Raw genomic sequence first — 22,937 nt, forward strand, 5'->3', positions numbered from 1 at the left:
AGATCCAGAACGATTTTTGGGATGTTAGCTTTGGTAGCCGTCCTGCTCAGCAACAGCCCCACCCTGCTCGTGCCCTTCGGCAGCAGCACTGTGCTTCTCTATCCAGGTTAAGGGTCTGTGTCTGTGTAAGTTTGGCTGCATATTTATAGCTATTATTATCGGGTTTTTTAGATCTATAAGTGAAGCTGCAGAGATTTGTCTGGCTTTTGCATTGGGGCCGGCAGATTTGGCACGGGCTCCAGGCGCATTGTTCCCGCAGTGGCTGCAGAGGGAAGCCGGCTGCGGGCTGCGTGCAGTGGCCGCGGTTAGCTATAGGTGGCACGATTGAACAGGGCAACCCTGCCTTCCCTCGGCAGCCTGAGAGATCCCTGGGACCTGACAGTCACAACTCTCCTCCAGAGGATGGATTATGTGAAAAATGCGCGTTTTATGATTGGCTTTTTGCAAATATTAAAATGAATATTATATGTGTTAGAAAGTTATGCTGCATTAATTTTCTTAAGTAGTGTGTTAAATATAGTTTTAAGTTATAACAAGATGTTAAAATAGAAACGATGCTATGTAAGATACTTTTTTAAAGAAAGGACTCGCAGCGAGATAGCAGCCACAGGACACCTAAATCTTTCAGAGAAAAAGAATTTATTGCCCTCTTATCAGAAGAAACTAACTTCTTCCTGCCTCGCTCAGGATTTAAGTGCTGTTAGGATTAAGAGGAAGAAGCTGATGATGACCAGACAGAATGCTTTGTTTGAATGGAATTTATGCATCATGTATGAGATGTATGAATATGCAACAGGCTATTGTTTTTAAGGGTTAATCCTCTATTAACATGTGTCCTTTTTTGGGCTTATGCTGCCCAGAAAAATGTACCCGGATGTCCATAACTCTTTGTTTCTATTTTCTCATATTGTCCTAATTCAAATTGTCCAGAATTTTTCTTACTCTAATTATATTGCTATTTTTATAAACATTTAATTACTATTAAACTTTTAGAATTTTAGAAACAAGTGATAGGCATTTTTCACAGATTAGATGAACATCTGCTCTTCAGCAGGCAGATACACCCACACCTACATCAGCTGCTGATAAGCAGAGCTGCTGGGAAGTCAGATTTGATGAGGTCTTGCATGTGGCTGCAGGTGACTCCAGGTCCCTGATGCTATTTGCAGAGCACTGGAGTGCTGGTGGTGTGCTGTCCATCAATGCTGTTAGGACAAGATCTTTTTTCTCCCTCTCCATTCCCCTATTCCCCTCAGTCACTCTCAGTGAGCCTCTGCAGGACTCCATCCCCCATCCAGTCTGGAACTCCATCATAGCAGCCTGGAGCTGGCTGTCTTACTGCTGCCTCACCTTCTCCCTCCCTGCTGCCTTCAAACCACCTGGCTGGGATGTTTCTGGGACCTGTGGTTTTCCCCAGATGACCAAGTCTCTTCTGGAAAGCACATGAGTGGTTCTAAGCACTGCATGCATGTGCATGGGTAATTTATAGTTGAGTTTGTGAAGCCAGACTAGAGCCTTAGCAGCAATAGTGTATTTTCAGATACACTGGGAATGAAAATATTTGAGGTTTGTTCTTAGTGAAAGAGTAAGAAAAACACCCATGTGGTTGGTACCAAATATTTTGTGAGGGGCAGCAGAAGGGCATTCTAATTACCCTGAGGTTTTCTTGTTTCTAAAAGCACAAGCAACATTTTCAAGAAAAACCACAAGAGCAGAACATGAAGAAGGGCAAGCCTTGCATTTAGAAGATGAAGTCTTGGATGTCAGCTTTTCACAACATTTCTGTTTTCCAGCTGAAACTGTTCACTAAATGCACCCCACTTCCCGAAGGCTGCTGGAAATGACTCAGGCGTGCCCAGGGCTGGCAGGGCACAGCTGTGGCTGGGCAGTGGCAGATGCTGCTGACTCAGGCTGGGCGCTGCCCCATCGCCTCCGCCTGCCCAGGCTGGACTGGCACCTCCCCAGGGCAGGGACCCCTTCTTAGAGCAGGTGAAGACCACCCTGGCCCCATGGGACAGGAGGTGCAAGGTGCTCAGGCCGTGCATCCTTGAGCCTCACTGTCCTGGTGCCCAGCTTGCCCCCAGGCAAGAAGAATGACAAACTGTTTCGGTGTTTCCAAAGAGAAGGAGTCTCAGATGAGAGGCACCCTATACCCAAGCGTGATGTGCAAAAATGCTGTGGTTTTGCTTGAATTTTAAATAAGAATACAGAATGCTTTTTGTCATAGCTCCCCCACCAGCAGCCACTTTCACACTTTGTCTGATAAAAATCCCATAATGAGATAACATGGTAAATAGGTTTCAATGTTCCCTTTCTCAAAGAAACCCTCTTACTTTGTCCTATCTTGGCTTCAACCTGGGTGTATCCACGTTGCCGATTAACCCTAAAGTTCTTAAAAAACTCCTAAAGTTTTCTTATATTAAAAAATTAAATTATTCTTAAGACATTCTTTAAAATTATTAAACATAATCTTAAATTATTCTTTAAAATGGTCTTAAACATCTCCAGAAGGCAGGTGATAGAAGCCTGCAGAAAACAGCAGAAAGAGACAAAAGGATTACATCAGAACTCCAGTCATTAAAGCTTTTTCTACCACATAACGACAGTCCCTTGGCTTCATAACAAGTAAATGACTGTGCTACAGTCAAATGGAGCTCAACAGGAGGAGGGATTAAACAAATTGATGAAATACTGGACATGAACAGTAGCAGGTTTGGATTTGTAATGCAGACAAAATACTATCTGAAATAAAGGTATTTTTGTTTCAAACCTTCATCTAGGATTTTATAAGTCTGTCCCTAGAGGTGTCTGAGCAACAGGGTACAATTGTGTTCTTTTATGCTGAAAGAGCCATGTCTCTCCTTTTTTCAACAATGGAAGAGGAAAAGTGACAAAATTTGCACCCTGGCTTGTATATCCTTATCAGATGTAAAGGAAATTCAGAAATTTAAATATGGGCAAACACTGCCTGTGTCACTGCAAATGACAGATTTGACTCTTCTGGTTTTCCTGAAGTGCTCTACAGCTTAGTGTGGAGATCTTCTGATACCTGGAAAATGAAATATGACTAATTGTGGAAGTGGTTTACTTGAATGTAGATTTATTTATTTAATATCTCTCCACCTCAAATGGCAAAGGAACACTTTGAAGAAAACATGTTTGTTAAACTTCTGAGTTTATTTCCACTTCAGAGCTGAGGAAAGCATTAACCCCAGGGAGTCAGGGACCTGTCCTATGAAAACCAGAATTCTCAATCCCAGCATAGCTGAGGCAGAGAGTGAGCAAGCTTGAAAAACTGCTTAAAATGGCAGCAGGTTTACATCTCCTGCTACAAGGAGCCAGCCAAAAATAAAGCCAAAACCAAAGTTTCCTGAAGAAAACACCACCAAAACAGCTTCTGCAACACTCCAAAGACTGGTCTTGGCCAACCATAGGGCAGGTTTTGCATCCCCTGGTGAGATGAAATACATGCTCACACCTCTGCTGCAGCTGTGCAAAAGTCAGATGGCACAGCTTAAGCAGGTTTAAAGGAAAGTGAGTTTAAACCTAGTGCCTACCTTTGCCAGCAATGACTGGGCACCCCATTTTGTTGCTTTAGCACAGGGGGCTGGAGCATTTGAGTTGCTGGGAAAAGAAATTAAGAAGCTTTGTTTGACCATGCACAAAATTGATGTTCATGAGCTGATCTAGCGAAAGCACTACAAAACCATGCAAACGAAATCTCAGTTTAAGTCGAGCTATGTCTATTTATGTATTTCTGCACCATCTTTGTACCTTTCTCGCATCAAAGCAAGTGAAATTAACATAAGCCACATTTACGTCAGCCTCAGTATAACCTTTTGTGTGCAGGTTTCTCTAAAACCTTCTTTTAAACTGTCTTGAAGACAAAACACCGTACTCATCTTTTCTAGAAACTTAGTCCAAGCATGACCACGTGTTCCTGGAACAGGGACTGATGCATTTTTGTTTACTTCCTGTACTTTTACCAAAGCCAATATGAAATACCTCTGGAGCACCTCAGATAGTGCTTTGTGCCGTAGCTCTGCTGTGGTCAGTGCAATTGCACTTGTGGGACTAAATTTGGCCCTGTGGGTCACTGTCCTGCTGAGCTGCAGTGGGAAAAATGAAAAGGGAGGAAAAGTATGCAAGGGTGAACTGGCATTCTGCTGTTGGAATTGGAGCCATCATAATGATTAAAAATATTTATTCCTAATTTTACTCTTGAAAAATTAAAGCCAGGCAAGGAAAATCTAGGCAGGGACAATCTGGACCTTCATGCATCTTCCTCTTCCCAGTGCTCCTCTTGCAATTTTAGCTCTGGTCCTCTTTTTCCCGCAAGTTGTTTTGCAACCTCTGCTTCTTGTTGCACTGTGTGCCACAACACCGAGAGCCCCATGATGACAATCAGGGTCTAATGCATGATGGTGAACAGTCAGGATATTTAAATAGGGTGGGTTTTGGAGTCAGGACCTCAGTCCAGTAGCTGGTTCCCAATCCAGCTGCATTGCCCCAGAAAACTAGTTTTGTTGGCTCTCTGGAAAACTCTCCAAAACAAGAGTAATGCTAGAGCACAAGATTTGCTGTAGCTGACCCAGGTTGTCTCATCTTTTCCTTTAGTTAATTTGGACCACGAGGATCAGTGCTGGAGCCCCCACATCTTGTTGTTTTTTGGGGGTGTGGCTGGATCCTGATAAAGGTGTGAGCTGAAACTGTCCCCAAAGGCAAAACTCCTGTAAAGATTTCCCTATTCCTCGCTTCCTGAGACACCTCAGCTTCTTTTTTTTTTCTTTTTTTTTTTCTTTTTTTTTTTCTTTCTTTTTTTTTTTTTGTGTTAAAGGTGTCAAAAAATAGCACTGCAGAATGAGTGAGGTACAAAGCAGGAAGACAAAGAACTTGGGCTAAGGTGGATGGGGGGAGTTTGGCTGCTTACAGGATTGTCTGTATCCTTGGTTGCCACGACCTGACTCAGGTTCCTTGTCCCCTGATAAGCAGGTCTGTTCTTCAGTACTTTGCCCACATAGATTTGGAGAGCTACAGGGCAGTGGGAGAAATTATGTGTGTTTTTGTGGTTTTGCCCTGTTTTCTGGAGGGCATGTGAGGAGGAGCTGACAAGAGCTGTTAGCAGAGCAGGCTTGTGTGAGTCCTGCCCCCGGCTCTGCAGAGGCAGACAGCTGCACAGCTGCCACGCCAAAAGTGGCAGCTGGGGCATGCAGCCAAACTGGCTTTGCACAAAGGGGAACCAGCCACATGCTGGGGGGCCCAGATCCTGCTCTCTGCTTACAGCAGGTAAAGTTAAGGGTTAGCTGGTTGCAGAATAACAGCTCCACACCCAGCCGGCAATGGAGGTAGCAAAGCTTGATTCCTTGGGTCAGTGTGGTGCAGCAGAAGAGGAAGAGACACTGGAGCATCTGAGGGCACCAAAAAAGAAGTTTGGCGAGATGTTCATCCCCATTGCCTGCATTCTGTTTCCTTCTCAGTGCTGCCCTGACCATTCTGCCCTGTCCCTGACTGCCTGTGGCCACCCTAGACCTCCCCTCAGCATGCCACAGGCTTGTGCTCCATTGCTGAATCCACCCTAGCGAAGGCAGACAAGCAACTGCATGCAGGAGTGAGGGGCTGGCACAGGGATGGCTGCACTCAATGGACTGTCACCCTTTGTTGTGGAGATGTCCCTTGCTGGAGGGCTGTGGGCAGCAGAGGCAGTACCAGGCTGCATTTTGCCATGGGCTGGTGAGCCCCAGAACAGGTGCCATGCAGCTGTCTGTATTCCTCCTTTGGCCCTTCCTTGGGTGCTTTTATAGTCCTTGCCAGCCTGTGCTCCAGACTGCCCCTGAGGTCCTGTGCTGGGGTCCAGCAGAGATGAAAGGACTACTCAGAGTAGATGGGACACAGGGAAAGAAGCTGTGCAAGTGTAAAAACCCCTGACATGGAGCTGACTGGACTGAGGAACTCACACCGTGCTTCCTGCTCCGGCATTGCTCCAACATGGAGCGTTTTTCCCGTTTTAATCATGTACCGTGAAATCTGTAGGCACTCTAGGACCACATTCACAATTAGAGACAGAGGAGCTGGGTAACAGCTGCAGCAGTCAGGGAGACAGCAGCTCACATATATTGGAACATACAGAAACACTCTTTCCAGAAAACCGGACTATGTCTGATTATTTGCTAAGGGGGGGAACCTCAATGCCCAAAGGCAGCCAGTGCTGTCCCCATGCCAGCTCCCAGCTCCATCTGGGCATCCCTACAGCCTCAGGAGCCAGCGACTGCTGAGCACACCACAGCACTGAAAGCTGCTCCCTCACGGGCTCCTGCACGGGTCCTGCTACAGCACACGCTGTCAGCCCAGGAGGAGGAGGAGGAGGAGGAAGGCACTGAGGCAAAGCCAATCTGAGAGGTAGGTAATGATCAAAGGCATGGGAATTTGCTTCACCTACCCACACTGAGGAAACCTTTCCCAATCCCTGGCACTTTGCTACAATGGGGCTGACCAGTGGTGGTGTTTGATCTTTAGGACAGCCTGTTGTTTCTTTCTGACGCTCCTCTGTTGTTTCTTTGGACTCTGGGAAGCCTAATTGCTGCTCCTGCAGCTGTCTTTGCTCTGTCTAGGAAGAGGCTATGTTGAAAATTGGTCACTCCTTCTTCCCTGGATGATCCCTGTATTTTTGCACCCATGGCTCTGGATAAGCTGGTGCATCTGTCAGCTCTGCAGCACCTTCTCACCTTTGGTAATCCAGTCCCTATAGTGCCTGTGCCAGGATGTGAAACACAAGCATGTTGGGATGCTTTCAGCTCAGGTTTTCAGCTGTGTGTTCACACTTTGGTGGTGGCCAAAAGGCTGATCTTTCCTCTCCTGTGTAGTTCTCTGAAAACACTTCAAGTGAAGTGTAACACCTGTGTATCCCTCACAGCCAGCAGAGTTGTCTTTTTATGGCAGGCAGGATTTTCTCTCTGGATGCAGCAATTCCCTGCCCTCTGTTATCACACCACAGGTAAGGCTCCTCCTTGCAGTGCAATGTCACAAAGGAACCCCAGTGGGATGTCAGGGCAGCAGTAGGAAGCAGCTGCCTGCCCAGCTGCTTTTTCCCCAGAGCCTGTGGCTCAGCCTTGCACCGCCCTGTGAGCCAGTCACTTTGCTGATGCTGCTGAAAACTTTCTGTTTCCTGGAAGATTGGATGTCCTTGCTTTTTGAATAAGATTGATTTTCATCGAGAGCAGGCAGAGCTCCCTTCTGTGCCCCTTGGAATGCTTCAGGACAGCACAGCCACGCTGAAGCTGGAGCTGTGCTAGCTGGAGTTACGGCTGTTTTGCTAGACCAACCTCTCTGAATCCCAAATCCTTTCGAGGTTCCTCCATTATTTTTGTATTGGTTGTGTGATTTTTTTTTCCCAGAGAGTTTCTTGCAGAATCACCAAACACCCTTAGGATCATCAGGATGGAGGGTGCTGAATGCTATTTCTGATAGGGTTGTGTAACACCCAAAGGCCATTTGTGTGATCTTGTTAGCCACCAGCACCTTAAGACAGAGCATAGCTTAGGATGCTAGACTAACTAACTAAAAACCAACTTTGTGCTAAAAGTAAGACTGGATGTCAGACTTGCAGATATTGCCAGGACTGAGTTTTTGACAATCCCAGTGATTTAATGATGCTATTTTGTCACAGGTTTCTAGAGAGTCTGGAGGCCAATGTGTAGTTTTCTTGTGCAGTCACTTCCCTCTTTTGTGCAAAGAGGTGTGTTTTATACCAACCTAAATGGCAAGAGCATAAATGAAATCATGATGGGAGCACACTCATACTCTTGAATAGCATGTCTTACTGGGATGCACATTAAACGTTAACTTCCCTTGGTTTATGTGGTCAGCTGCTGATTGATGTCTTATCACAACACCAATTCACATTTCAAAGAGCAAGGAAAACCCCAAAATGTTGGTTTTTTTTTTTTAATAATGTGATCTCATTTTGTTACCTCGGACTGAGGATCTATTTTATTATGTTACAGAGAAAAACTTCTGTTTTAAATTTGCTTTAAATTTTCCAAGCTGAAATGAGCCACAGCGGGAACAAATGAGGGTTGGTTTGTTCCATCTTCAGGCCCATTTTGCTGATAAAAGTCCTAAATAGTCAAAAAGACAAGCTTATTTTATCCCAGCTTATGACAACTATCATTGACAAGGTGAGCTACAGAGGTTGCCCAGTGCTGACTGCCCCCACCTGCATGCTGGGCTCTTCTTTAAAGAAAGCTGACACTATGAAGAGTTTTCCAAGTTTGGAATCATTCACTTTGCACATATTTGTTAGAATAAAGGTAAAGCTAGCAGACAGCATTTTGGATTAAGGAAACTTAAACATCCAAACCACACTTTTTTTATTTTTTTGACCATCATTTGAGATTAAATCAAGAGCCTTCTTTTTCTTCAAAGAGTGCCTGAAACACTCTGACTCAACTTTTGACTTTGGGATTTCTCAGATGTCCTTTGCTCTGTCCAAGACATATGGACACGTTACCATTTTTCTATCTATGAATTAGGTTTGGTCTTGAGTTAGATCCTGCTCAGAAAGACCCTCAAAAAGTTAATAAAAACTTTTGACCTTTTACTGTCCTGCCCACCAACTTACGACGTAGAACGTCTTGAATTATTGGTCCTTCGAATTCTTTCAGCTTATCAGAAGAGTCAGCAAAAACCACCACATTGTGTTTTGTAAAAGGAAAAATGAGATTTTAACTATGCAGTGGAAAAGTTCTTCTGCTTTATCCTACACATTTGAAACCCACATCAGAAAAAAATAAAGCTGCAGTTTGATATCAAGAAGGAAACCTGACCCACACATCTGCATACCGGAAAGTGACTCGACCTTCTCTTATTCAACCCAGCTTCTTGCTGGATTTGTTATTTTCTGAACATTTTAGGCTGTATCTATTATCTTCCTTGGGCTATGCATGTCCCCCCCCAGCCCACAGCAGAGGAGGATGGTGTAGGTGGTGACAACCTGTTTTACTCTGTCTAGCTTAAGGGATCTTCCTCACTGCTGTGGTGAGGAGCAGGTAAGGTGAATGCAAAAAGCAAACTCCTTTCTGTCAGTGCATGGTCAGCCAAAGTCATATTTGCAGCCCCAGGCTGCTGCTGGCAAGCCTTGACATGGCTCCCTGTAAGCAGCAGGGGCTTCATTATTTGCTTGTTCTCTTGTGCAGGATCTGGAGAGAGTTTAAACATGGTTAGCACTGATCCCTGCAGGTTTTGTACCTGCACTGCTGCCTTCAGCTTAAGACGAGACAGGGGTGTGTGATGCACAGTAGGACAGTCTGCCCTGCTTGCTCATGGTGTGTCTGGACACTGAGCAAGGGCCTTCCCTCTCCCCCACCATGCTCTGGCTCACAAATCCAGCACAGCAGGATTTGTGCTTGTTTTGCTTGTTTGCAGTGGTGTGGATAGTGGACATGCCTGGTGTGGACAGCAGGGTGGGTGTTTGGTGGGGAAAATGAGTTCCCAGAGCCTGGTGTCACACCTCGCCAGAGACCTTTGCCCCTGGATGTCTTGACCAGAAAGGTTTGAAATTCTCTCTGTGATTTGGTGAAAAGCCCCCCCAGGTTACACAGCATGAAAGTGTCTGCATTCTGCATTGTCAAACTCTTTTAGCCTTATGTTTATCATTGTGAGCTGGACCCTTACACTTCCAGCTTTTGCCAAGGACATTCTGATGCCCTCATTGCCAGGGCCTTTGACTCATCACCTCTCGTAGAGAGGGCTGAGTGAACCTTGAGGTTTTCAGCACTTGGCATCTTGCACACTTCCTGTGAGAGCTGGCAGAAAAAAAATGTGTTTCCTGAGATGAAGTAAGCGAAGAAGAATAGCTATGAAAATCAGACCAAAAGAACCTAAAAAACTAAGAAAAATAGCAAAGCTGTTCATTGGCTTCCTGTTTACCAGCGACAGATAAAGATTTACCAGTGGCGTTGCCAAGCTCTCCTCACACCTCTGCTCATACTGCAGCAGCTTAGGTGTGTGCTACCCCAACAAAGCCTCTTTTCATGCCCCTGACCAGGGCAGAAGCCTGAAGGAGACAGGACAATGCCACACAGATTTGAGACTGTAGCCACTGTGGTGAAGATGGGAAATGCCAGATGACCGCATTTCAGCGCATGATGCTTTTGTGCTGAGAGCAGCCTGGCAGTGGCAGGGTTTGAATCCAGGGCTTCTGAGTCTTCAACCCAGTTTTAAACTACACAGACTTCCCCATTTTAGGAGCATGATTTCATGTGTTTAACCTTTTTCCTTTAAAAATCTGATCATCATCAGGAGTTTCCTCCAGAGGAGGTTCCTGCAGCTTAAAGGGAGACAGACATGGTCCCTGGTACCCACATGGGGAGTTTCCCACCCTGAGACCTCCTGGCCCCTCTCAGCCACTGGGCTGGCACAGTCTGAGGCCACTTGAGAGGCAGAAGTGGCACAGCCACCTGTGCTTTTCAGTGGTCTCTGACAGGCACTGCCTGGCTCAGTGCTGGCACAGAGCTGTGCCCTGGCTGGGCTGGGCAGGGTGGGGCAGCAACTGGGTGCTGCTGGTGCGGGGCCACCCAGTAGTGGTGGTGGTAGCTGGTGGCCACCTTTGCTCTGAGCCAGGGCTGTCACTGGCATATTTTCTGAAAAATCCCCTTGATCAGGATTTTGCTCCTGGGAAGCTGAGAAGCCTCAGAAAAAAAGGAAAACAATATCATCTCATTTGCTTCTCCTGTGTTTTGCTGCTTCAGAACGTGGTTTGGAGACTGTTTATCCAACATGTGAATTGTTTTTACTTATTGGCCAATGATAGCCAAGTTGTGTTGGACTCTGGAGGAGAGAGTCGCAAGTTTTTCAGTATTATCTAGCCTTCTGTAAGTATCCTTTCTGTATTCTTTAGTATAGTTCAGTTTAGTATTCTTTTATATAATATAGTATCATAAAATAATAAATTAGCCTTCTATGAACACGGAGTCAGATTCATTCCTTCCTTCCAACAATGGGGGTCTCAGAAAATACAAGACAGTGTGGCCAGTGTCAAGGTGTGGTGCTGAGCTCCGGGCAGCCAGTCAGCACAGGGACCTTTGAGAGTCCCTCAGCTTATGCCTGAGAAGGAATTTTGCGCCAGTTGCTGGAAAACACTGGAAGGAATAAGCAGGCTGCAAGAAAATAAAAAGAGTAGGGGCTGATACAGATTTGCCAAGAGGTAGCGATGTCAAAACAGCCTCAGTTACAGGCTCATGCCACCTGAAAAAGCAGTGGTATCCCATGCCTCAGAGCTAGCAGCTTTCTGAGCACCCCAAACAGCCTTTATGTGGGTGCCCAAGTGCTCCTGAGTGGTTGTCACTGGACAGGAGAGCTGCCCAGAAGGATTCTGCATCCAGGACTGCACCCTGCCCTTGCACGAACCAGCATTTGCTGCACTTTGCTGCTCTGGATGGAATTCTGGTGCATGCCTTTGCTGCTTTTACACATGCCATCATATTGGGAAGGAGTACAAATGTACTGGGGGACAGGATGACTGCTTAAATTGCCCGTGACAGATGGAAAAGCCTGGCAGCAATGGGCTGCAGTGCATTAAAGACAAGTGACCACTTCTTCTCATGGGCAGGGTCAGCTGAGGCCACAGACACAGCACAGGGAAGGCAGCACTTCTGGGGAAGGCAGCACCTCTGGGGAAGGCAGCACCTCTGGGGAGGGAAGCACTTCTGGGGAAGGCAGCACTTCTTGGGAAGGCAACATTTCTGGGGAAGGCAGCACCTCTGGGGAAGGCAGCATCTCTGGGGAAAGCATCTGGGTGCTGAAATCCATCATGAAAGAACTGTGAATCATCAGTGCTACCTGACTGCAAAAGAAAACAGCTACCCCAGACTGATGACTCTTCCAGTCTGCTTTGCCAGTTTTGGGCACTGCAATGCAAAATAAGACTAAGAAAAATTGGACAGTCACCAAAGAAGAGCAGAAACTATAATTAACAGTTTAGAAAGCATGACTTCAGAGGGAAAAACATGAATTGTGAGCTGTTAAGATTAAAGGAAATTATTGTCTTATAATATTTTAAAATAGCTAGATGTAATTGTTCCTCTATAGCTCAGGTAAGTAACTGGCTCAAATTATACCAGGACAGCTCTGGATGAAGACAAATTTACAGGAATGAATTTGGAGAAGCACTTGGATGGTTCATCAGGAGAAGCTGGGGGAAAGCAGGGGCTGTAGGAACAGGTGGAACAGCTGCATAGCAGGAGTAACAGTGGGACACTGCCCCTGCTTTCAAGTCAGGGCACAGACTGGGTGATTGCCAGTGTCCCATGCAGCCTGTCTCCTGTGATTTCTCTCTTCTAATTGATTCTTGCTTGCAGCCTTCTCTGCTCTCCGCCCTCAGCCAAAGCACTATCAGAGGCAAATCCCAGAGGTGCCTGTGCGCTGGTGAACCAAAGATTTGGGACAGCAAAGGTTTAAAAACCTAAGGGCTCCAGGGTGAGAAAAAAAAAGCATCAAGTGAGGGACAGATGGAGAAGACTTTTGTTCTCAAAGACTCCATATGCAAGAGATGTATTTGTTTACTCCTTTGTGTCCCACAATTACTCTGTCGTAGCGCTTGGGTGAGAAATTTCCCCTCACTGCTGACGCTGCTGTGAGTGAGTTACTGTGCTGGGAGTTTTGCAATGCACTGATTTCTGCTGGGGTGAAACCAAAGGATTGTGCAAGGCTGCAGCTGTCACAGCCATAATCCTTGTGGCTGCGGTGCTGGCAGCCAAAAGCAGAGTGTGGAGCAGAGTGGGCTGGTCCAGACCTCACCAAACACCTCCAGCTGCTTCTCCTACACAAACTCAGCGACAGTTTTGGAGGATTCTCTGTCTCACAGCCTTTTTTATTGCACTGAGCATCTGCTGCAGGAGAGAGAGCCAGAACAATGCCCAGTAGGTTTTTCTGGTGCACATTTGTACATGTCTGCATACACAAGCACTTTGTTACGGTAATACGACGCCACGTTTTAGTGGAGGGTGTCAAATTTTTTTGCTGATCAAGCTGAGAAGCAAAATAAAAATTTCTGCCTGCTATCAGCAGAACAGACACATCTTAGTTCAACTGGAAAGTTTTTGAAGCTTTGAAGTTTTTGAGGAAGAAGGGTTAGAAGAAGAGGTTATTTATAAAACAAAATGCTAAATTTGAAAATGACACTTTTGAAAATGAAAAATGGCAGCGTTCTGTCTGGGTCTTCTCAGAATAAAGTATTGCAATTGTTCTTCCTTTTTCTCTTGATTTGGAGGGGGAAGATCGCTCTCCCAAACAGCTTGGCACTTTCAGAGATATTTTAGTCAACAAAAATATACTTTTTTTCATGTCAAAAAAACCATCACTCAGAATCTTACCTGGTCACAAAGTCTCACCAACCCCCCCCCCCTTCTTTGTACATGGGCAAACAAATATGTTATTCTCCTCAAGAAAAGGAAGTGAACTATTCTGCCATATGACAAGATTTTTACCTCTACAGTGGCAGTGGTCTGATGAAATGAATTTTCATAAAGATAATGTGGTCTCGCTAAGATGGTGTGTTGATAGCTGATGCTGATAGACCCAAACATTGTGAAAATAACTAAAGCAGGCAAGGATTCCTCAAAACATAACTCCTGTGTGGCATTTCTTCTTGTACCTCACAGTGAGTGCCAGCCCTGGACATCCAGGGCTCAGTGTCCCCATTGCCCACCCCTGCTGTCCTAAGGAAGAGGGCTGCAAGGGATGCACTGAGGGTGCTGCAGTTGGGGAAGGGCAGTTGCTGGTCCATACAGGCAGCAGAGACACTTGGGAGAAGTTTATTGGGACAGAGAGATGGCCAGGAAGAGGAATCTGGGGTGGGACAGTCATCAAAACACTGCTTGCCAAGCTGCTCCTACAGTGCAGAGAGCACTGTGTGCAGAGAGCAGACAGCTCACCCTGTCCCCCCACTGCCACCTTCTCCTGCAAAACTGAGCTGTCCTCATTGTTCTTCTCACTAACAGTGATGACTGCTGGTTTTAGCAAGGCATTTCAGCTGAGCAACCCAGGATCTCTGAACATCCCATAAACCCCTGTTGCAGTTAATCCTGGTTATTTTCCTCTGCTGAACTAAGTCATCTCTTCCCTCATCCAATATGACACAGCAAGACTTCTGAGATGTAAATTGAGAGTGGATCTGAAAGGGGAGGGCCTCCTTTTGACTGAGAAACTTATTTTATTTTGCTGTTGAGCAAAGGCAGAGTTAAGTGATCTTCTTGGATAACAGCACCTGACTTGGCTGCTTACCACAGCTCTGAGATAGGTGGAAGCTGAGCACCACGTTGAGGTAAACATGTCCTTCACTTTCTACATGGGTGCTATGACAGCAAGCAGATCCAGGAAATACTTAGCCTTCTCTTGGGAAATACCTACCAGGCAGGCTCTCCCACTCTGCTTTTTTTGCCATACTTTCCTGGTGGCTGTTACCAGAAAGGTGCCTCCCTCCACCTTGGCCAACAAGAGCCGTCCCAGGGCTTGTAGCCCGCACTGCTGGGGTCAAAGCAAGCCCTTGCTGCTGGTGCCTTCTGTGGCAGCTGCAGATTCTTTTCTGTGTTCAAACTGAATTCATCTGGACCATCTATAAGAAGAAGGAGAAGTTCCTACAAGAGCAGGCACGGGGGTTTTGCAGCAGCTCAGCTGACCATCACCCCCAGGCTGGGGAACTGCAGGGATGGCACAGGATAAGGAAACCCTCTGGGACCGATGCCAGAGGCTAAGCTGGTGTGCAGGGGGTGTCTCCACTGCAGTCAGCATTTCTGGCTGTAGGAGCTGGAGATGTGGCCGTGCTGTTTGCCTCACAGCACGATTCCTTTTGGTTGCAGCATTTGCCACAGTCTTTCCATGTAACCCAGGGCTGCACAAAGCGTTGTCTCCCTGACCTTGGGGCTCTGAGGAGTTTGGGGCAGTGGAAGTCTGCATTACTCCAGTGGTCACCTTTGGGCTGGCAGTGTCTTCAGCTATATGAAGGGTTGCAAGGGAGTTTTTCCCACGCTGAAGCAGCTCTTCTGCCAGAAGATAAAACAGCAGAAACTGCAGCTTCGAATGCAGATAAAGGAATGGCTGTGGTGGCAGCTGGAAGGGAAGTGTGAGCAGTGTGGTGCACGGACACTGGAGACTCCCCAGCCCTGCCCTCTGTCTGGGGCTGTGGTGGCTGCTGCAGGCTGACCCTGTCATCCACTCCCAAAACATGAGCAGGCAGAACAGAAAGCTCCTCATGTAGCAATATTTTTGCTATGTTTTTAAACTTGAATGGGGACTGCCTGCACCAGCCTTTTCACAAAGTGGTGATGCCATGTGGCTCTTCCCTCTGGTACTCACAGTACTGAGTGGGTGCATGGACCCAAAATGGCCCTAGGCTGGAGCAGCAGAGGTACCCACAGCCAGTTGTCTCTGTTTTGCTGTAAGGTATTTCTTTCCCACAGGAAATCACACAGGAGTATGGAGAGCACCACTAGCCCTGGTATTAGGGACTAGCTAAAATTGAGCTGGAGGGACACCTCAGGGCAGCAGTCAGGGCTCCTGGAGAAGGAGGCTCTGGGGTGGATTTTGGCTAGGTTCTTAACAAGCAGATTTGAGAACTTCTTGCTCCTCAGCCCCCATCCAGCACCTTGGGAACATCCTGAGGCCCTGGGGGGAATTGCCTGGTGCCTGCTGTCCTATCCCCTGGGCTATGAGAGCTCCTGGGTCATGCATCCACTTCAGACATTTAACCAAGGACCATTTTACCACCAGCTGCCTGTCTCTCCTCCCACAGCAAGCCTGGTCCACAGCCCCAGTGCCTCAGCAGCAAACTCACTTGACCCCAAGGGGGTAAATATTGATGTCATATGGCTGTACTCTTTTAAGGTGAGAAAATCCTCTTTTCCCCTGGCCATGTCCTTCCCTGGGTTGTCTGTATGAAGCAAACATATCCTTTCCATGATCTTGCTGTTTCACACTGAGCCCTTGCCCTGCTTGTCCTGCCACCTTGCAGCCTCTCTGCACCTCTTTCCACCAGGGTTTAGCACTTTTGAGCGCAGACGACCTTTAGCTTTTGTGTTCCTATCTTACCACTCTTGCTGGTTTACCACATTTTCTTTGTTATCCTCCTCACGTGAGCTACAAGGGGCTGTGTGTTGGCTTGGCAGAAAATTCAGGTTTGACTGAGCAGCCCTGTGTAACTCAGGGCTTGGTGTTTGCTACTCACAGACTGAAAAAGTGTTGGGAAGGATAGAAATCATTACAGCCTGCCTCATAGCTGATGTGAAGGAAATTGGAAATGGGTACCTCTCCTCCTCCCTCCACCAGCTATCTTCCTCTGAGCTTTCAAGGGAAGTTCAGCACTCCTGAATCTTGCAGCACCCCATGTCTGTGAACACGCTGGTGGTTGTTTATCTCTACTGCCCTTCAGCCCAGCAGGGCTCTGCCCACGTCAATCCCTCTTGGATTGCCTGTAGGGGAGCCAGCAGGGCTCAGCATGGGAAGAAGAATAAAATCTGTCTGTGGGTTTTCCCTGTCCCCCCAACATAGGCATCTCCTATTAGTTTTCATCATTGTGATTTCTCCATTTCAGCTGACATCATATTTATATTCTCTTCAGTTCTCAAGCCCACCCCTGTGGGTTTTACCTCCCACCCACGCTCACACCTGCCAGTCAGAACCAGCACCTTCTCTAAACTCATCTCTACTCCATTCCTTTCACTGCTTTTGACTAATGACATCCTCTTCCTCCGTTCATGAATTCCCTTTCTCTGCTGGGAAAAGCTCAGGTTCTGGCTGCATGTCAGGAACACCAGCCACCACAGAAGCATTTGCAGGCACATAAACCTTCCTGAAAGCCAGGTAGGGCCAGGGATTCACACTTGTACATCACTGCCCAAAACACAGCAGAGCTACTCTTGGAAATGTTGCATCAGACACCACAATTCTACTGTTTTCTCCAGAACACTGGCACCACCACAATTTTTTCCTCCCTCTCCTGATTACCAAGCTGTTATCCATGTGCCTTGGTGTGCCCAAAGTGCAGCAGCCAGCCCAGCCATCCTCCAGCCATATCAGTCACCAGCCTGCTTACTTCTCCTTTAGCTTTTGTTCTCTTGAATTCAAGCTCTTTTCCTCACCTTTCAGGTCATCTGCATCTTCTTGCTTGCTCCAATTTTCTCCAACTCACAGAGCATTTCCCTACGGCCTCTCCCAGCTTCATGCCTCTCTTTGCCTGACTGTGCAGAATTGTGGCTGGGAAAAGTACACGGCTGGGAGATTTCCCAATTAAAAATAGGCATTTTGAATGATCTGAAATCTTTTTGCAAGATCATAATTTGTGCAGCAGAAAATAACTCAAGAAAAAAATGCAAGATTTTTTCAATTTTAGAATATGTACTAATGTTTTAAAATGCAGAAATGTTTTATTCCTTTATTGGTTTCATGTCAAACTATTGTTTTTTTTAATATGTGTTAATAACTTATCAAACAAAATAATGCAAAAAGGCATATGGTGGAAGAGGACTCTTTAATTTATCAATGTTTTGTTCCTAAGAAATAATGAAAGCTGACCTTATTGATTTCTAAACAAATATAAATAAACCTAAATCAAATAAAGCTACATTATGTCATACTGTGTGTCTGTAACACCAGGACATACTACTGACATATTGTTAATCATATAATTAATATCTAGATAATACAATAAAATAAAGCTCTGTTGCAACAATTTTCAAAAATTAGTTCTGAAAAAAATACAAATAGAAAAAGAGGAGCTGGTATCTCGTGTGTGATAAGACCAGCTGGGTACTTGGAGGCAGGATGATGCCCTGGTCACTGTTAATATTTTGAATACTTAATGGGACAGGTGTTTTCTGACTGTGCTACCAACTAGTGCCAGGTCCTTTATGACGTTACTCCTTTTCTCCTCCAGCCTGTTTTCTCACTTTTCTTTTTCTTTCTGCCTGCAGTATTTACTTTTTATTCTCTTTGAGACTCTTTCACTACTCACTTGTGCAACAACAATCAGTGACCTCTAAAGGTACTTTGGGCTGGAACTGCAACCAAAGAACATGCAAATAACTTCAGTAACAATTGTGTTTTGGATCTGCCACATACTCATTTGGGACCTCTTGAGGGAACCTCTGGTATTCCCTGTGCTCTTAAAAGTCAGGAAAATTGTGTGCCTGTTGAAATTAATGGATAAAAAGTTTATCATTTGTCTGACCTATAAAGCACCACAATGTACAATTTTAGTGTTCCACTAAACATAAGTAATTTAAAAAAAAATTAATAAAATACAAAATACCAAACATTTGTTTCAATATTTTGTCCTTTTCCATCCTCAAGTAACTAAAATAAACTTGAAAAAACCCAAGCAAAGAAACTGAAATACCCCCACTAAATAAGAACTGATTAAAAAATTATGGCTAAGTGGTATCAGTAGCTTTGAGTTCTTATTTTGCTCAAAATACTGACGAGGTTTTAATAGGGAGGGATATAAACAGACTGCAGGATACAAGTTGTTACTAGCTGAAGAAAATGAAAAACTAACATAATGCTAACTAAAACTATTATAATTATGTATCAGCTTCTGTAAAAAGCTGCAAATTTATTAGGGTGTCTCCTGTGATGGAGACATGTGAACTTTTAAATTTTTCACTTAAATCAGGTGAGGCTGTGAAGAAGGGGGGCTTAGCAAACGTCAAAGGAGTGCTACCCATTACCGTGCTAAAGAATTACCACGCTAGGTATTTGATCTTTGCTTCACAGAAGGTGCCTGATACCCCCCTCACTCTTTTCCTGTTTACCACAGATACAAAATCTTCTATTTGCCCCCCAGCCTATCCTGTGTCTGGCAGCTGCCCATTTGACAGCAACATATCACAGGATCTCAGCCCTCTGCACAAGCCAAGTGAGAGCCAAGTGAACCTCCAGGAAAGGGCACGAGGAGAAGGGTCCAGGGCCATCTGAGAGACTGAATCCTCCTGCTGCCAGAGGTAAAGTCCATCCACATTCACTGTGCTGTTACTGGGCTCGCTGTGCCAACCAGGGGACCTGCAGCAGCCACCTCTCCCTTGGTACCTTCCATAAAACTGCTTTTCCAGCTGGACTGTTCTGCTGAGTGATGTGGAGAGGGGGGAAATGGAAAATGGGAAAATGCTGTGGCCTGGTTGGGAGCTGTTGAAGGCATTAATGGTGCAAGGGTGGTCTGAAGTAGAGCATCTCCAGTGTCTGTTTAGCCCAGGAAAAACACTTGAATTTTGCTGGGAATAGATGCTTTTTAGCTACAAATCTAGATTTATGTATCTCTACGTATTTATCTACATGTTTATACATCTATATGTCTTTAACACACTATTGGTTACTTTTTTACTATTTTTTAGTCTTGGTAGTTGAATCTATGCACTGCTTTTAAGAGGTCCCTGGCAGACAATTAAGAAGAGAGAGCCAGTGCTGCGTCACTTAGTCATGGTGTATCAGTTTCACACATCAAAAGCATTAGCAGGAAATATTTTCTACCTTTATCTGTTGCTGCAAGAGTCACATTATCTAGCCACTACCAAGTAAATATTTGAAGATTTATGCCTTATATGAAGTTAAAATTAATAATGCAGATGTCTTAGCTACAGCTAAGAGCCCAACATAGTAGAGAATTTCACTGTCAATGTGTAATTGCAGCTGCAGCACGGCTTTTCTCTCATTATTTGTTATTTCTGAACAGGGAATTCTGTGGGGCTGAATGCTGTACTTGTAACAGTTTTCTCTGCATTGCACTTAATGAATCAAACTGTTCTGGTGCCCCAAGGAAAGCTGAGGCAGGTCAGTGAGGCATGAGAGCATCCATACCTGGAGCAGAGGATGGACACGGGCACTCCTCTGGGCTGGACGTACGGATCATTCTGTTCCCCCACAGCTGGCACAGCCAGGCAAGAAGGGTGAATTGTGATTCCTTCCTGTCAGTACAAAAAGTTTTCGCTGTTCTCTCTCTTTTTGTATCTCCAGGCAGCAATCTTTAATTCAGGAGAGCACATCATCTACTTCTATGGAACTATCACTTCCATTCATGTTATTGTTTCATCTTAACAGCAATGATTATTACAAATTATTCTTCCTTCCAGTAAACTCTGTGTCTTTGAAGCTCTTTCAAGATGTGGTCAGCCTGTAAGCAGGTGCAACAGAGGTGCAGCACAGCCTAAGCTTTCAAATGCCTTAGCAGTGAAAACCCAAACTCTTTTGAAAGAATCATCACTTCTTAAAACGTGAACACTCAAGTCTGGAAACCCAATCCGCTTTTATAGGGGTCATGAACTGACATCTGAAACAATAGAAAAGTTGGCTAAAGCACTGACTCACTCTTGGAGAGCATGTCAGATTATTTTACTATTTTGAGGCTGCCTTCATTGCAGTTCTTCAGAAATGAGAGAGAGGAGCCACTCCTGCTAATGTTTTGGTTTTCTCTATGCTAGAAAACTGAAGCTGGACAGAACAGGCAGGAGTGCTAAGCTGCTGTGTTGTGGCAAAAGCTGCTCACCAGCTGCCCTGGAGGCTGGTGGCAGCTCAGAGCTTGGCACTGCAAGTGTTGCTGTGCAGTCTTGTGAACTCCTTGTTGCTGCAGAGCTTTTTGCAAGCAATCCTGGGCCCACCCATGGAAAAGTAGCTTGCATGTCTCTGCTCTCTGTGCCAGTACCTAGCCCTGATAAGCTCTGCTAAAACAAAGGTTATGCTGCTTGGTGACAGTTTCATCAGGCAAAACACTTTTATGAGGGTCTTTATGCTACAGACAAAAATCTTCCCCACCCCAGGGAGCACAAGAAAATTGAGGTCCTTAGATCAGATGCAGGATTTGGGGTTTCTTTTATCATTATGACTATTCAGAGACCTGAATTCCATGTCACTGTAATGATGAGGGGCTGGCCCACTGGCACTAAAGCAGTTTCAGGAAAACAGAGAGCATTCCAGAGCTCACACAAATGTGTAGGAGCAATCAGCAGGCTGCAGGGCAGCCCTTTGGGTGGCACAGCCTTTCTCATCCAGCCAGTGAGGTCACAGTGAGGGAAGACTTGGGACACTCAATGTGACAATCAGCAAGCTCCAAATTTATTGCTAAAGCACCAAACATTTATACACAACAAGCAATAAGCTCATGCATATTCTGTAAGCTAAGCAATCTGTTGGTTATACTACAATACCAGCTCTTCCTCATTCTTGAGAACTTACATTTCTGTTTCTCATGTCTCTTCCTCATTACTGGTATCGTACTACTGCCATGCTCGAGGACACAATGTTGTTGCAGGTGCAGAAACTCAGATTAGCTGGCTTCGGTACTTTCCCAGTCCTTGGTCAGCTAACAAGAGAATCTCTACGTGACCTCTGTCCTGTAGCCATTCCTCCACACAGTAAGACCAAAACTGCATTTTGTAGTCCCCCTCTGCCTGGAGGCTGACCCACAGGCTCAACACAGCCCACACAGAAGCAGAAGCCACCATGGGAGAGCTGAGCCAGGACAGCCAGACATTTCTAATCCTTTCTCTTTCCTGCACAGGTGTCTGAGATGAATCCCACCAGCCAATCCATTGGCACAACAGAATATGACTACGGATACGATGAGAACACCGCTCCATGTAACGAAGGAAACAACTTCCGCAGGTTTAAATCTCTCTTTCTGCCAATTCTTTACTGCCTTGTGTTTGTCTTCTGCCTCCTGGGAAACTCCTTGGTCCTCTGGGTTCTCCTGACCAGGAAAAGGCTGACAACAATGACTGACATCTGCCTGCTGAACCTCGCAGCCTCTGATCTCCTCTTCGTTTTGCCCCTCCCTTTCCAAGCCCACTACGCTTCAGACCAGTGGGTTTTTGGCAATGCCGTGTGTAAGATAATGGCTGGCATTTACTACACGGGTTTTTACAGCGGCATTTTCTTTATAACCCTCATGAGCGTGGACAGGTACATAGCAATAGTCCACGCTGTCTATGCCATGAGGGTACGGACAGCCACTTGCGGCATAGTTATCAGCTTGATCCTGTGGCTGGTGGCTGGCTTGGCTTCTGTGCCCAACATCATGTTCAGCCAGGAGCTGGAGGTCGAGCAGGCGTTGCAGTGCGTCCCCGCGTACCCCCCAGGTGACAATACCTGGAAGGTTGCTTCTCAGTTTGCAGCCAATATCTTGGGCCTCTTGATTCCCTTTAGCATCCTCGTCTGCTGCTACACTCAGATACTAAAAAACCTGCAGAAATGCAAAAACCGGAACAAGGTCAAGGCCATCAAGATGATCTTCATCGTCGTCATCGTCTTCTTACTTTTCTGGACTCCTTTCAACGTGGCGCTGCTCCTGGACTCTCTGCAGAGCCTGCACCTCATCAATGACTGCGAGGCGAGCTCCCGGATAGCGCTGGCCCTGCAGCTGACAGAAACCATCTCCTTCATCCACTGCTGCCTGAACCCCATCATCTACGCCTTCGCTGGCGTCACCTTCAAGGCCCATCTCAAAGGACTCCTTCAGTCCTGCGGCCGCGTCCTCTCCAGCCCTGCCGGAGGTGCCGGGGCTGGGCAGTCGCTTTCAGCACCCACCCAGCTCTCTGGCTGGTCTGACAGCGCAGGGGTCCTGTGAGCACACCTGAGCCACCTTCTGCTGGTGTGAGGGGCTGCCCGAAGGTCTGCTGTGGTCCTGGAGGTTGTGCCGTGTGTGCAGCATCCCCTGGGAGATGCAGTGTGCCAGTGCCTGCTGCTGGGACAGGCTGTGACCTGCCACATAAGAACTGGTGACATTGATTTCCCAAGAGAACCAGTGTGTTTGTGAAATGGCGACCATACATTGCCACAGAATAATTTTTAATCAAGCTTTAGAGCTCCTCTAGCACACTTCAGCAAGCAGGCTGCTCCCTCTACTATCTACTTTTTCCTCCGACAAAGCATCGCTTCTGCCTCACCCCCAAGTATGCTGTGCC

The 22,937-nt window shown here is 46.1% G+C and overlaps 1 protein-coding gene across 1 annotated transcript; it reads left to right on the forward strand.

Moving 5' to 3' along the window:
- Window positions 1-21,544: 21,544 nt before the first annotated feature.
- On the forward strand, window positions 21,545-22,600 carry LOC311162692 (C-C chemokine receptor type 8-like; the record flags this gene model as incomplete). The annotated part of the gene is made up of 1 exon (XM_084221135.1): window positions 21,545-22,600. The coding sequence occupies one exon, from the start codon at window positions 21,545-21,547 to the stop codon at window positions 22,598-22,600; it is 1,056 nt and encodes a 351-aa protein (XP_084077261.1).
- Between the last annotated feature and the right edge of the window lie 337 nt (window positions 22,601-22,937).

This window comes from Fringilla coelebs (genome assembly GCF_963513975.1).
Source record: "Fringilla coelebs genome assembly, chromosome: 1".
Classification (NCBI taxonomy): Eukaryota; Metazoa; Chordata; class Aves; order Passeriformes; family Fringillidae; genus Fringilla; species Fringilla coelebs.